Genomic DNA, 14,533 nt, shown 5'->3' with positions numbered 1-14,533 from the left:
TTGGTGCCTTTCTGTGTAACTCAAAATTATTTTTTTCTGTTGAAGGTACTTTTTTGTTGAATTCAGTTCTTTCTGTTGAATCTCCTTTGCCTGCATCTGACCTTTATTTATGTTGATTTTGCTTCGTTTTTTCATTTACCATGCCGTTCAGTTTTTGGATGCCAGGAGAACAAAGGTTTGTCCACTATTTGCAGTCAAATTATTTTTCAAAATTTAGTATTGCTTATTGTGGGGTTTTTTTTGTTTGTTTGCTTGTTAGTTATACAGTAATCCTGTTTACTAAACATCTTCATAGCTGTAGTTGCCAAAAGAAAAAAAAAAAATCAAAACCAACCAGCCCCAACTCAGCCCCTTCCCAAAGCCCCCTTCAGTTATAGTGAGTGCTTTGATTGACTTGGTAAACAACAGTACTGCACCATGAGGGGCAGAACTACCTTTAAGTCTATGATGTAATTTAGAAAACATGGAATACTGAGTCTTTATATACTTTTAGAGGTACATATTGAGTGTACTAATAGATGTGTCACTGCTTAGTGTTTGGTTTTGTTGGTTTGCCTTTCTTTGCTATTTATTTTATTTGTAGCTGACACTATTTTGTGTATGTTTGTTGTCGTCTTTTTTTTTTTTTTTTTTCTAGAAGCACTTGAAAGATATCATTACAAATAGTCACATGCATTTTCTATTTTATAAGGTCATTTGGTATACTACTTCATTGATTAATGAATTTTGGTAACAGCATACAACAAAACTTTAATCAAATACTACTCCTACATTCTGATCCAAAATTGATTTTTTTTTTTTTTTTTTCTTTTTTCTTCTCTTCTCTCTTTATTGCAGCATCTGCAAATGACAATCCAGGCACTTCAAGATGAGCTTAGAACCCAGAGAGACCTTAATCATCTTCTCCAGCAAGAAAGTGGAAATCGAGGGGCTGAGCATTTTACCATTGAGCTTACAGAGGAGAATTTTCGAAGACTTCAAGCAGAACATGATAGACAAGCTAAAGAGCTCTTCCTGTTGAGAAAGACGCTAGAAGAAATGGAGCTTAGGATTGAAACACAAAAGCAAACACTAAATGCCAGAGATGAATCAATAAAAAAGCTTCTGGAAATGTTGCAAAGTAAAGGTTTGCCATCTAAAGGAATGGAAGATGAAAATGAGAGAAGTCGAAGGATGGCAGAGGCTGAATCTCAGGTTAATCATTTAGAAGTCATTTTAGATCAGAAGGAAAAGGAAAACATGCATCTTAGAGAGGTAAGGAAAAACTCATTTAATTGTTTAAAATATATTGTCAAGGTACTTGCTGCAGCTTTAGAAATATGCTTTAGAGTATCTAAGTTTTTTTTTTTTTTTGTTCTGCTCTCATTTTTTCATGAACAGCTAACATGCGAAACAGTTTTACATCTGTCACAAAAACACAACAGGACTATAGGACATTGGAAAGCAAGGATAAGAAATTATGGAAGAAAAGTAATTTGGGGCTTATTGTCTCTGTTGTTGCTTTGCGTAGTTTCTGTATTCTTTGTATTTTGACAGATTGGTGTTCGGTGAATGAAGATTAGAACTACTGAAGTAACACCTGCTGCTGCTGTTAACTAAATACTCAGGAGTGCATGCTACTTTTGTGTTTGATTTTATACCTCTTATGTTTGAAATGAGGGTTTTAAACTGTTTTGCCTTCCATATAAACCAACGCTTCTGCCTGTGTACATTTCTAATGTATTTTCATGTGTGGTGCCCCAACTTTTAGCGTAAATATACCACGTAATATTGCTGCATTAAAACACTGGGGTGGTGACTGCACTATACTCTGAGAGATCCTTTGTTTGATCCCAAGCCCACCTGCACTAGCTGCCTGCATCACTTGTGCATTTTTGGGACTAGATTTGGGGCTGTTGAATTAGTACAAGTGAAACAAAATCTGACCTGTTGTCAAGCCCATCTACCCCTCTACATACCAGTAGCCCATCAACATTATCATATGACTGGTCAGGCAAATTAGACAGTCTTCCTCTGAAAGACCCTGTTGCTCCTTGATAAAAAGGGTGAAATCTGCAGGGAGATGTAGTACAAGCTGCTCACAGTAAAGGCAATCTGGACAAACAAGTCTGTTTCCTTAGAAACTGGGCAACAGAGAAGTCTGATTGAACTTGCAGTCTGGTAAAAACACCAGTTTGCCTGACAGATGAAAGCATGAATAAAATTAGTCCAAGAGCATAGAAAACCATTATTGGCTCCTGTCTATCATTAAACATATGAATATTAGAGATTAAGAACAGCTGTTTACATCTACAGAGTGTTGTCAAAATATTTTCTTTGCTATGGACAAACTACTTTATATTTAGCTTATAGCTACTCTAGTCTATTTTTCTTCACACTCCCCCCCGCCCCCCCCCCCCCGACTCTGATATCTGGGTCTCATCTGAAGCTTGGAAACTGGAAAATTTGTAAGGCACAATGATACATTTCAGTAAAGTTTTCTTATGAAGATGTGGATCTTGAATCTTTTTCACAGGCAGGATTTTAATTAAAAAGTGACATCACCGGTTAATGAAGTCTGAAAGTCAATGAACCCTGAAAGGAGTTGCATAAGGAGTTAATGATACTGAGTTTGTGATGAGGGAGGATTGTAGGAGAAATTCTATAAACTAGCAGACAAGTTTCTGGATTGACATCCGCTATTCTCAGAGTAGTACGTAGTGTCTGTTTCAGGGATGGATGATTTATTATTTGTTTTGTTCTGTGATTGTATTTCACCTGTTGCACCAGTATCACCTAAGTCTGTGAATCCTAATTTGGGTATGTATTGGACACGACTAAATTTGAAGGTTTCGAATTACTACAGCAGTTGAGACTAGTGAGAGAAATAGAGCTTGAAAAGTAGATAATATGTAAGCTTCCAAGCAAAGTCCTTGGGCATCCAATTTATTGATTAGTCCAAGAAATGTTGAAAGGAGATCATATTACTACTTGTAGACTGTAGACTCTTATATTTATACTGAATTAATTTTGTGTTTCAGAGTGCCCCCTGGGTGTTACCCTCAGGGGCCAGGAAAAAAAATTTATCATTCAACTTACATGAGGATACAGAGGTTGTCTTTCCTCTGGAGTACTGCAAGTATAGAATGGCGTTTACTGGAGTTTCTACTTATGACATGCTACTATGCTTTGGTAACTGGTCAAGGTTTAAAAATTTGCTGTCTGGAATCTGCCTGTGTCAGGTTGGCAGGAACTATCTAGTGATTGGAGATTTTGACTAACAATTTCCTCGCTATTATAAGAATTCAAGGCTTTGGGTGAAGTTGTCTGTCTCCAGCTCTCTTCCTGTTGCACATTGTATTTATGGGTTTTGTGTGGTGGTGTGGTTTTTTTGTTAGTTTTTTTTTTTGTTTGTTTGTCCGTCCTGTCCGTCCCCCCCGCCCCCGCACATTTGAAGTTTGTTGTAGGGAGTTTGGAGGTATGATATGATGATAGGTAGGGTGTATGAACTCCTTAAACTAAATGTTTAGTAGATGCCCGCTTGTTTTTCCAGGAATCTGGGTTTGATTGCTCAAGTGGGCTCTTGGAAAATGTTCTGATGGTCAATTTTTTTCTTTTCCTGTCTTGTTATGGAAAGTTGTTTTGTATGTTTTGAGGGAATATCAGATATTCTGTGTAGTTTTATCTATTTCTTAAAAGTTCAAATGCATCAACTTCTGATCTTCATGTGTAGCTTGGTAAGTCCTTGTTATTCTGCAGTGCTCATTAGAATTAATTGCTCTTGTTGCATGTAGTCTTCATCCTGCACAATATAATTCTCCAACATGATAAACCAGGAATTACTGTTTTAAATCTTGCGCAGTTCCTCAGTGGATTGATACTTTTATTTTACTTTTTTTTTTTTTTTAACTGGTGTTTGTAAGTTTTCATCCTAACTGTGTAAATGACCTTACAAAGTTACTGGGTAGTTTTTTTTTTGTTGTTGGTTTTTTTTTCCTTTTTGTTTTCTTGTTTGGTGTGTTTTTTTTTTTTTTTTTCTTTTTTCCTTGTTTGGTGTCGTTTTCTTTTTTTTTTTTGTTTGTTTTCTCTCCTGAGAATGCTTTAAAAGTGAACTGGAACTTGGATACATTTTTCATTAATTGCATTAATGAATGATTTAGTATTCACTCAAATTGTGTTAATCTTCCTGTATCTTTAACAAAATATTTCTCATTTTAGAACATCGTCTAAAATATTCTGCTTTCTTTATTTTTACAGGTTGGAGTATAGAGCTCACAAGTATATTTATGAGAAACTAGTATATTGTCATGTGTAACGTAATGTTTGATCAAATCCTGAACACTTGTTTCTGTTTTTTTTTTTTTTAATTACTTTTTCTATTTAACTTTCTGACATTGCAGTTGAAACAAGTTAAGGAAAATAAACTTCTTTATAGCAGCAAATTGAGTTATTCAATGAACAGTTTTCTAGTGTGTCAATTTATGCTTACAGTGATAGATTCTGCTGTAGTCTCCAGCAAAAAGAGTGCTATCTATTAAAAAAAAAAAAAAAAGCTGAACATGGTGGAAATGAGGTTGAATGTGGAAAAAATAACTGAAGACTACTGATTTTTCTACAACCTCAACACTACATTAAAAAGCATATTCAAATTGACTTCTGATTAGTTGTACTGTTGTTATTTAGTTTAAAAATACTTTAAATCTAAAGATTTTCAGTTCTTGCAGTCTAATTTTGTACCATCCTATTATCTTTTAAATCCTAGCTGGAGAAAGGACAAGACTTACACGTATTTTGCTGAGCTTTTGAACATTTTTCCCCCTAATGCAACTATATCTTTCTCCCTTATGCTGTTCATTTCTTAGTTCTTCAAAATAGTGCCAAAGCTGGAATCTGTCTTCTCTCTTGTTTGTTCACAGTCTTGTAGATCTCTCAATACGGTGGAATAGAAAGCTAATGGATGAGAAGCGCAAGAAATTGATTTTGTTGTTAATAATCACTGGTGGGTGGAATTTTGACCGAACCAGGGAATTAAACTAACACGCTATGAAAGAAACTGAAGCAACTGGTTGTGAAACATTGACAATTAAGGACACTCTTTTCTAGGCACTTGTGTCTCCAAATGGCTGTCAGTTCTGTCTTCTTGACGTGCACCCTCCTGAGCACTGATCATAGTAGGAATTGAATAGTAAGGGATATGTTCTTTGTTATTGCAGAGCTGCTTTTGTCTAGCTAGTAATTTTTTCAAAGTTCACTTAACTAGGTAGAGAGAAATAACTTTTCTTGTTGTCCTTCAGTCTCTACCACTTTTATCAATTAAGAAATATTTCTCATATTAATTTCTGCCCGTTTCACGTAACCGTGCATGTTACCAGAAACCAATATCCTGCTGTTTTGATTCGAAATAATTTGCCTAATATCCAATGATAGTGTAAAAATTTCTTTTTTCTTAAGTCATTGTTTCTTTTTTTCTTTTTTTCTTTTTTTTTTTTTTTTTCCTGTGAATAGCTGTAGCAGAATTTCATAATATAGCTGCCTTCAAAGATCTGGAATTTCTCCAGGCCTTAGATTATATTTCTTGGAGAAGTTAGAGACATACAAATAGCTAGTGTACCAGAGGCATAGGAATAACTCTGGAAAATAAAACAACTGTCGTTTTTTTTTTTTTTTTTTTTCTTTGTTTTCCATGTTCTTAGCAGATTTGTACTGACCTTGACGTGTTAACTACCTGGCTCTCAAAGACTGTTCCTTTTTGCGGTGTGGTCCACTGCATCTTTAAACTTTGTTTCACATAGGCAAATCTGTGATGATAAGTTTACTCAAGTTTTGTGTTTGAAGGCCTCAGGAATGACAAATGTGAGGCTTGTTATACAGGAGGAGGAGGACACTTTAGCAGAAGTTGAAATCCTGCTCTTTTACAGGAATAGCAAAGAATGTCAGTGTCGCTAATGTTCATTGAAGTGTTGGGAAATAAGCTATGCAAAAGATGGGATTAGATTTCTTTCCATGTATTAAGATACTTTAAAATATAGACAATAGGTTTTCACAAGAATAGCTAGATTCCCAGCTTTATATCAAAAGTTTACTTAGTTTGTGATTCACAAAGCAAGAAAGAACAAATAAAACTCTGAATGAGTAGCAAAAAGCGTGAGCATGTGTTTCTGCTTCAGTTCTGGAGATGCAGCCTGTTGAGGAGACAATTTTGAGCTCTTTTGCGCGGTTTCTGAGAACTATTCAGTTTGCACTCTATTTTCGATCACTGAGTTAGACTGAATCCTGTATCTGTACCTACAAACCTCAAACAAATATTTCTGTTAATGTTTTTCAAAGGTAGCTGAATTTTTATTGATATTGTCTGAGACAAAATGATATAGCACTTCCTCTAATAAGGAAATAATGGATCCTGTATGGAACAAAGTGGTCTTTGCAAATACACACGCTATTCTTGGGCTGAGCAGTCTCCATGTTATGGATGTTAATGGTTGAAAATCTGTCTTGAAGCCACGGGGTCATACCGTGGCATTCTTCATGTTTAGAATTAAATATAATGAAGATCACTAAATATACATTCCTGTCAGAAAACATAAGATGCCTGCCTTAAATTTCTTAAACTAGTTATCACATGTCTCTTCTAGAATTTTAAATAAACATTTTTTTTTTCTTCTCTATAACTTTGGGAGAACTGTAGGTAATATGGGGATTTTATCATGTGGAAATCTAGCACAGATGTTTGGTATTACTTTTCTTAAACATAGTGGCCACACATTATTTACCCTAAGTACCATTAAGTATTTTTTTATTATTGCTATTAAAAACTTGCCTTAGGCAAAGTCCCACTAAATCTCTAGTAAAGTCAAATGTTAAAATTCCAGCAAGTATTTTATTATATATACATATATGTATACTACACATACCCTCTCTATGTAACATGCAATTTCACTGAAACAGAATCTGAGATCATATAGGATTTTATATACACATTTTAACTCTTATCTTGCATGTATTCTTAAAGTAATGTTGATGCACATGGTTTAAAGCTACAGCTTTTTTATATTTAGTAGAAAGAGGAACACAGCTTCTTTATTATAATTTAACGTGTACTTTTAAACTTTCAAGGCTTTTTTAAACTTGCTCTATCTTTGAACTCAGCCTGATCAAATAATGAAGACTGCTGATAGGATTTGAACTGCCATCATGAATTAGTTATTGCATGTTTTTAAAGTTATTAATGGAGCAAAGTTTCTTCTTCCACCATAAATAGAACAGATGCCTTGCAGACTTTTGGTGTTTACTGTAAATGTCTTACACTGGAGCCGGTAGTACTTTACTAAGGAAATGCTTTATCAACACCTAACGTTTTTTCCCCTGAAGTTACTTATATAGATTAACAGCCATTCTAGACTGAACCTCTTTTATTAGGTTCATTAGTACCTCTTTCCCTTTATTTCTCCTGACTCAGCTCAAAATATTAATCTACTCAGTTGCTATAAAGACAATTGCTTTCTATCAAAACATCAATAGTAATATGCGTTTTTTTTAAGGTGACCTCTTAAGTATGCAGAAGGACTTTGCAATGTTGGCAGTCGCTCCAGACATGAGAAAGTAGATGGAACCTGATTATGCTCTAGGGAACAGTTATTGCTTCTAACATAGCCCATTCAGATTTTTTTTTTAATGCCTGATAATATTTTTGCCAGTGTGCTTGGTTGCAATAGTTTTTATAAGTCCACGTGGAGGATTAGAAAGCTTTGTTCATTTAGAAATCAGTTTCTTTAAAGACAATATCACTGGTAGTTTGGAATCTAGAATATGAGAACCATTAAAGTGACATGTCTCAGAGTAGGAACTAATTAAATTATTTTAGGGAGAGAGAGAAAAATCAGGGATTCATAAATGAACTGGGCTTTCTATACCTTTCAATATGCGGAGGTGTTAAGTGTTGATCCTGCCAGCATTCCTGGAAAGTACATCCTTTAGAAGGTAACCTGGGGACTCTCTTGAATTATTGTCACAGATGTGGAAATACTATCTTTGTAGGGCTGTTTGCTCAGTTCACACATTTACAACTTTTGGACTGTGTGTAAACGTTTCAGAGACTAGCCAATAATAAAACAGAAAAATTATCAATTTTGGTTTCAATCATAGATTTTGTTTCCTTTTATCTTCTCTCTACTATCTTTTAAAGTCTCTGTTCTGTAATCTTGCTGCTACTCATCTCTGTGGCAAAAACTTCGTTACTTTATTCTATAGTGTAGTTAATTTTCTCTAGCTTCATCTTCTTGTCCTTGTTCATATGAATGACAGTAGCTTATGTAAGTGACTCACAGCTCTGATATGTTGATGTATCTTCACAGAAAGAATTGGGGCTGAATTTACAGGGGAGAGAGGAGTTGATTACCCTTGAAGTCCTATGTATACTTTTCTGCTTTCTCTCCTAAGTACAAAAAGATGTACCCAGAGAGTAGTTAAGCCGTGAAATAGATTGCCTAGAGTTGTTGAGGAACGTTGTTGAGATGAGGCAATACAAGATGAAGATAGTAATTTCCACAGAACTTATGCTCTTAGCACAGTTTGTTATGCTTAGAGGGGCATTTGAAATTAATTTGGTCATGTTATATGCTATCTTCAACATTTATTTTAGTTTTTTTTTCATTTAGGAATTCTGTTTCCATTAGATAATCCATAACTAAGACTTTTCTTAGAACAATCATTAGAAAAAGAAAAACTTGGCAGAGGGAATGTGCAGATTTGCCACTTCTACTGAAATGGAACTCTAGTCAGAGTGATGATGCATCTCCTTAGTTGCTCTGCATAATGTAACACTTAGTGCTATCTGATAGAAGCCATGTTTCCTAATCACTTGATCCGTTCAGGGAGAACTCTTAAATGAAAATAAATAAAAGGAGAGAAAAGGAACATCACTAAAGATTTAACGAAGTTTTGCCTTTGTTAAAGATTAATTAAGTTTTGCCTTTGTATATGCATGGCCTATCTCAATAATAAAAGTGGAAGTGTAGTACAGGCAGTAGAGTATGGCTAATGATATAAACTCTTCCTAAAGTTTCACCTGAAACTGAGTTTGATGAAGGAAAAGTATAGTGTTAGATTAAATCATTTAACGAAACAAAATTTATGATTTATTGAACAGATGTAAGCTTCTTGTTGAAACAGTCTCACTCCTTTCTTCAGAAAGAATATATAGTCTTTGATCTAGTAAATTTAATTAGTCACTTATTAGCTGATCATATCCTAATTTATAGATGCATTCATTGGCTTGTGAGATAATATTGATTATAGGTCAATTTTTTTAATGTTGACAGCTTGAGCCTAGTAGTCCAACATGGTTATAGAGGTCTCAATATATTTATTTGCAAATAGAAAATTTGATAATGAGTATAAATATATCCTATTTAATTCTAAAGATTTGTTTAAAATATTGATAAATAACTCTGATGTGCTCTGAAAGACATATCCACCAAGATTATGGATATTTTTGAAAGTACTGAGGACCAAATCCTGTTTGTGTTTTTCAGTGAGTCAAATGAGGTCAGTGGGATTAACTGAATGACTTAAGGTGAACAGGGTTAGATTTGGAAGAATAAATTAATCCAGACTTGGTTACTGCTTGGTAACTGCTTGGCTACACTGGTTGGAAGGAAGTAGTTCACTGTAGCTTTTCTGTAGACGGAGCTGACTTCTTCACCTGCTTGTTTTATCTCCATTTAGCAACATAGACGTCGGCATGCTCATGGGTAAAAGTATTTCAGTTGCTCTTCATGTTATTGTCTTCTCCTTGAAACATAAAACTTAAAAGCCAACCAAACAAAACCATCCAGAATTTCTAGAACCATTTATGTATAATGAATATATTGAGAATAGTTAGTGGTTCTGTGTGTTCTTGTGACTGTTGTTTCCAAGATTAAGGACTTATTAATACAAGCGGTTATATGAATTCAGGGGACTACTTACTCTTACGTTTATCTGTGGGGTTTTGGCTCTTGCCTGTTCCTTCCACTTTCATACAAAAGAGTTGAGCAATATTCCTGCTGGACCTTTAATAACACTTCATAGTTCTTGTTGAGGGAAATAAAGTGATAAATACAAATGATATGGGATCCAGGGTAGTGTGAATCAGACATGTTTCTCTAATTACTGTAAGAGGAGTGCATATGCAATACGCTATTATAGACTGTAACAAGTTATCAGTTTTTTTTTGTGAATGTAGAAAAGACAAAACTGTAGTGTTTCCTACTCTGTAAACTCAGGAGGTGTAAGGGGCATATCTGCTGTAGAATCACAGAGTAGTTAGGGTCGGAAGGGACCTTCAAAGGCTATCCAGTCCAGCCCCCTTGCAAGGAGCAGGGACATCTCCAACCAGATCAGGTTGCTCAGGGCCCCGTCCAACCTGGCCTTGAATGTTTCCAGGGATGGAGCATCCACCACCTCTCTGGGCAACCTGTTCCAGTGTTCTACCACCCTCATTGTAAATTTTTTTTTCCTTATATCCAGTCTGAATCTGCTTCCTTCTATTTTGAAACCATTACTCCTTGTGCTCAGAACAGACCTTGCTAAAAGTTTTTTCCCCGTCTTTCTTCTAAGTCCACTTTAGGTACTGGTAGGCTGCTATAAGATCTCCCTGGAGCCTTCTCTTCTCCAGGCTGAACAGCCCCAACTCTCTCAGTCTGTCCTCACAGGAGAGGAGCTCCAGCCCTCTGATCATCTTTGTGGCCTCCTCTGGACTTGCTCCAAGGGGACCTATGCCCTTCCTATGTTGGGGGCTCCAGAGAGGGATGCACTACTGCAGGTGGGGTCCCATGAGAGTAAATAGAGGAGCAGAATCCCCTCCCTTGACCTGCTGGTCATGCTTTTTTTTTTTTTTTTTTGTTTTGTTTTTAATGCAGCCCTTGATGCTGTTGACTTTCTGGACTACAAGTGCGTGTTGCTGGCTCATGTTGAGCTTCTTGTCTGTTATTGCTTTACTTTTTTTACACAATTTACTTGAATTTATTATTTTTAAATACACAGATTGTAGTCTCTCCTAGACAGTTATGATACCGGAAGATTTTGTACATAGTCCAATAATTCAGAAGAAGAGAAATAACATAATAATTGACATAGAGAAAAATACTTAGTCAACTTGCTGCTATGCTTGGTAATGGCAAACAGCTGCTTCTTATCCCTGTTGGTAATGTATCGTTGTTTGGTAATGAAGTAATGCATTTTCTGTGATAGTCATGTGCAGATTAAGTCAAATTCTGGTTCAAATGGTTCACTTGCAGCTGTTTTTAAAGTGTGGTACTTGATGCTTCTTCACCAGTTGTTGGCAACGTAACCCACTTACAGAGGAGCTGCAGTGCTATACTTCAGAAAAAAACAAAAGTATGTTTGTGCCAACAAGAAAGAAAAGATAGATTGTTTCTGCTGTGTTTACAAAGCATGATTCAGTTTTGTAAACGTATAGATCTGGCTAATGTAGAAGGGATCTTAGTCATTTTTTATGGTGTTAAATGAACAAATAACTAATGGTATCCTATGTAAGCAGTACATATTAAGATTTCTCTTAGAAATTACTATACAGCTATTATGATAATGCTATTCTTTTGCAGCATTGCTTACATTAAAACAAAGACTGCATTAAATTCTTTATGGTTTCCTAGAGGAACTATGCTAAGAAAACTGGAGATAGAGAGAAACTTTGTGTATTCTGTTTTCATATATCCTCTTGTCAAGGAGCAGAGATTAAAAAAAAAACCAAAAAACAAAAGCCACGTGATAGTTGAAGATTAGATAATATTTTTGTCTGATGTGCTTGCTTTTTCAAAGTTCTTTCCAAGTTAGCAATTGGTTTATAATCTGCTGTCATATAATTTGCTAACTAGAGTGTACTTTATGGTTTACTTTTTCTGTTAGCTTCTGATTCTGCAATCATACCTTTCTTTCAAGATGCTTGTCTAAACTATTGATCAGAATCTAAACGGATAGTTTGTTTAAAAACAAAGATGTGAGAAAGTATCCTCTGAATAGTTCTAATGCTGACGTTTTGAATTACAATGGGAACATGATAGGCCTTCTCTCATTAAAACCTCGGTATGACTGTGCACATGCTTGTATCAATAGTCCCACTGAATGCTGTATAAAATGGAATAGCATAGGGAACAGTATTAATCAAAGATCTAATCTCATATTCATATGTCACAAACCAATCCCCATGCATGGAGATTTGTAATAAGAACTGTGAAAAGTTAGTAGTGTACTTTATTATGATAAATGCTGCATATTTCCTTATTTCCATATTTCCTTCCAGTGCCATTCCCAAAAACCACTTCCCCTATTTACATACACCTTGCTTTGTTTCCTCTGGAATAGCTAGACTTCTGCAGACGTGCATTTTCATGGATATGCACTGTGAGGTTTAGGAAGACACAGACTTCCAGGTATATAAAATTTATTTAACGTTGGAGGTCATAGACATTCAAGTTATGCTTGTTACCTAAGGATGTCCTATCAGTTGATGTGGTCTTCGAGTGAGGTACTATAGTCTGCAGCAAGAGCAGCCTGTTAGAGATGAGAAACTTTGTCATTCTACAGTTTCTCCTCTTTAAAAAAAACAAAAAAAAAAACCCCCAAAAAACCCCAAAAAACAAACCAAACCCAAACAAACAAAAAAACACACAACCCCCCCCAAAACCAACCAAACAAACCAACCAAACAAAAAACCTTACACCCAACGAGAAACAAAACCAAGGGGGAGGGCACCCAAATAATTCCTAAAAACAAGCCGATGTGTAATTTGATGAGTTCACATCCTTCATGTAAAGGCTGTGGGGTCACTCTGGTCACTAGGTGGCACTCTTGAATGAGGATTGGTTTTTATTCTGGTTTTCCCAGGTGATCGCACCATTTCTACCGTTATTCATCGCTCACTTCACAATGATAGAATTAAGAGGAGGACTATCTTAATTTCAAGTCGATGGAAAGATAATTTCACAGAGATTTTATAGTCGTCTGTAAACTAAATGCCATTTAGAATAGCTGCCTCTGAGACTCAAAGCAAGGAGGTTAGAAAGTATAGAGCAGGTCTCTATAGAAAAAGTGAAGTGAGGAGTTCAGTCAGAAAGTATCAGTGGAATTCGGTCCCAGTGTGTTAGTCAAGGTTTGTGATGTCATCTTCCTCTCTTTAATGGATTGGAGTTTCACCATGATACGTGCTTTCATACCCCAACTGCTAAGACACAACTCTACAGAGTTACTGTGTGATTCGGATCTGAAAGGTGGATGGTGGAGATTAATCTCAAGTCATACTGACATGTGTAGTAGATAATACTTGAATCATTTTGTTCCTTGAGAAGAAATAGCTGAGACTTATTCAAAACAGCAAAACAGATGCATTGTTTCTATTTACAAAATGTTTTAAAAGTTCAAATGAAGGCTCTCTTTTAGATCCCACAAAAGGCTTTTGTATTTTTCTTGGTTTGAAATTCATAATCTATTCAAAATATGTAAGACTTTTAACCAGCATGAAACTAACAGCAGATTCTATTATGGAAGATATTAAAATAATTTCAGATCCAAATCCTGAAATAAGAGAGAGCATGTTGAGGAGCTAGTGACCATTGAGCGGAAAGGGAATAAGAGAGGGAGTAAAAGGCAGAAAAAAGATTAATCAGAATTTTGCCTTGTACCATCAAGATTTTTTGGCCTAACTACAATATATCAATAAAAATTCGGTGTTTCTAAATGCATCTCTTTACTCTCTAATATTTTCAGTGTTTGACTTTGTATTTAGTATGGGGAGCTTCTGTTCTGTAATATGCTTAAAACTAGACCTCATCTGAAAACCGGGAAAGTAAATAACATGAAAAATCACAAACAGACTAGTTTCAAGTTATGTGGCAAACTTTTGTGTCTGTATATACAGCCTTGTTTCTTATGTCAGTATACATAGAAACCTGGAGCAATAGGAATAGGGATTACCTCATTTTTTTTACCTTTGTTTTTTTTTTTTCTTTTAAATATGTGGAGAGTAAGGAAATAAAGTGACAATTTTACCGCAGTATTGAAAAGATGACTAGCGGGGTGCAAGGGTTGCATCTTTTTGAAAGGAAAGTTTATCATTAAATGTCTGACAACTAAAATTTACTAATCTGTTGTAGTAAAATACAACTTAATTATTGTAAGCTGATCAACTGTACAGGCAAACTGTCATATTAGGGAACAACTTAAAATCATTTTAATTGTTAGCAAGCTTTTAGCAAGATCTTGAGTTGAAGCACCAATGAATAGAGCCGCTGCATCTTGCAGCTTAAGGCACATATGAGGCTCCAACATTCATTGTTTCAAAATTACAGTGAAGAACCTACTGTCCAAAAGAACAATGTTTTCATTGAGAAAATGTATTATTCTTCTGCATCTTAAGGCTCATAGCCTAGATCGTTCCTGATGAATTTCTGTCCTAAATATGAGTAATTCAACTGTTACTCTTCACATTTTGACGTGATTGTGGAAGTGTTAGGTAGATGAGAAACCCAGCATACTGCCTGCTCAGTTGTTGCCTTTG

The 14,533-nt window shown here is 35.4% G+C and overlaps 1 protein-coding gene across 1 annotated transcript in view; it reads left to right on the top strand.

Annotated features, from left to right (window-relative positions):
- ERC2 (ELKS/RAB6-interacting/CAST family member 2) overlaps nt 1-14,533 on the top strand; it is a 474,334-nt gene that overhangs the window by 49,317 nt on the left and 410,484 nt on the right. Inside the window, exon 2 of the mRNA XM_086755571.1 lies at nt 838-1,254. Within this exon, the coding sequence (XP_086611697.1) occupies nt 838-1,254 (417 nt within the window). The remainder of the gene's footprint in view (nt 1-837; nt 1,255-14,533) is intronic.

Source organism: Chlamydotis macqueenii, chromosome 10, assembly GCF_036417535.1.
Source record: "Chlamydotis macqueenii isolate bChlMac1 chromosome 10, bChlMac1.mat, whole genome shotgun sequence".
Lineage (NCBI taxonomy): Eukaryota > Metazoa > Chordata > Aves > Otidiformes > Otididae > Chlamydotis > Chlamydotis macqueenii.
Note: the sequence above shows the minus strand (reverse complement) of the source record. Positions and strands in the feature narration are given on the sequence as shown.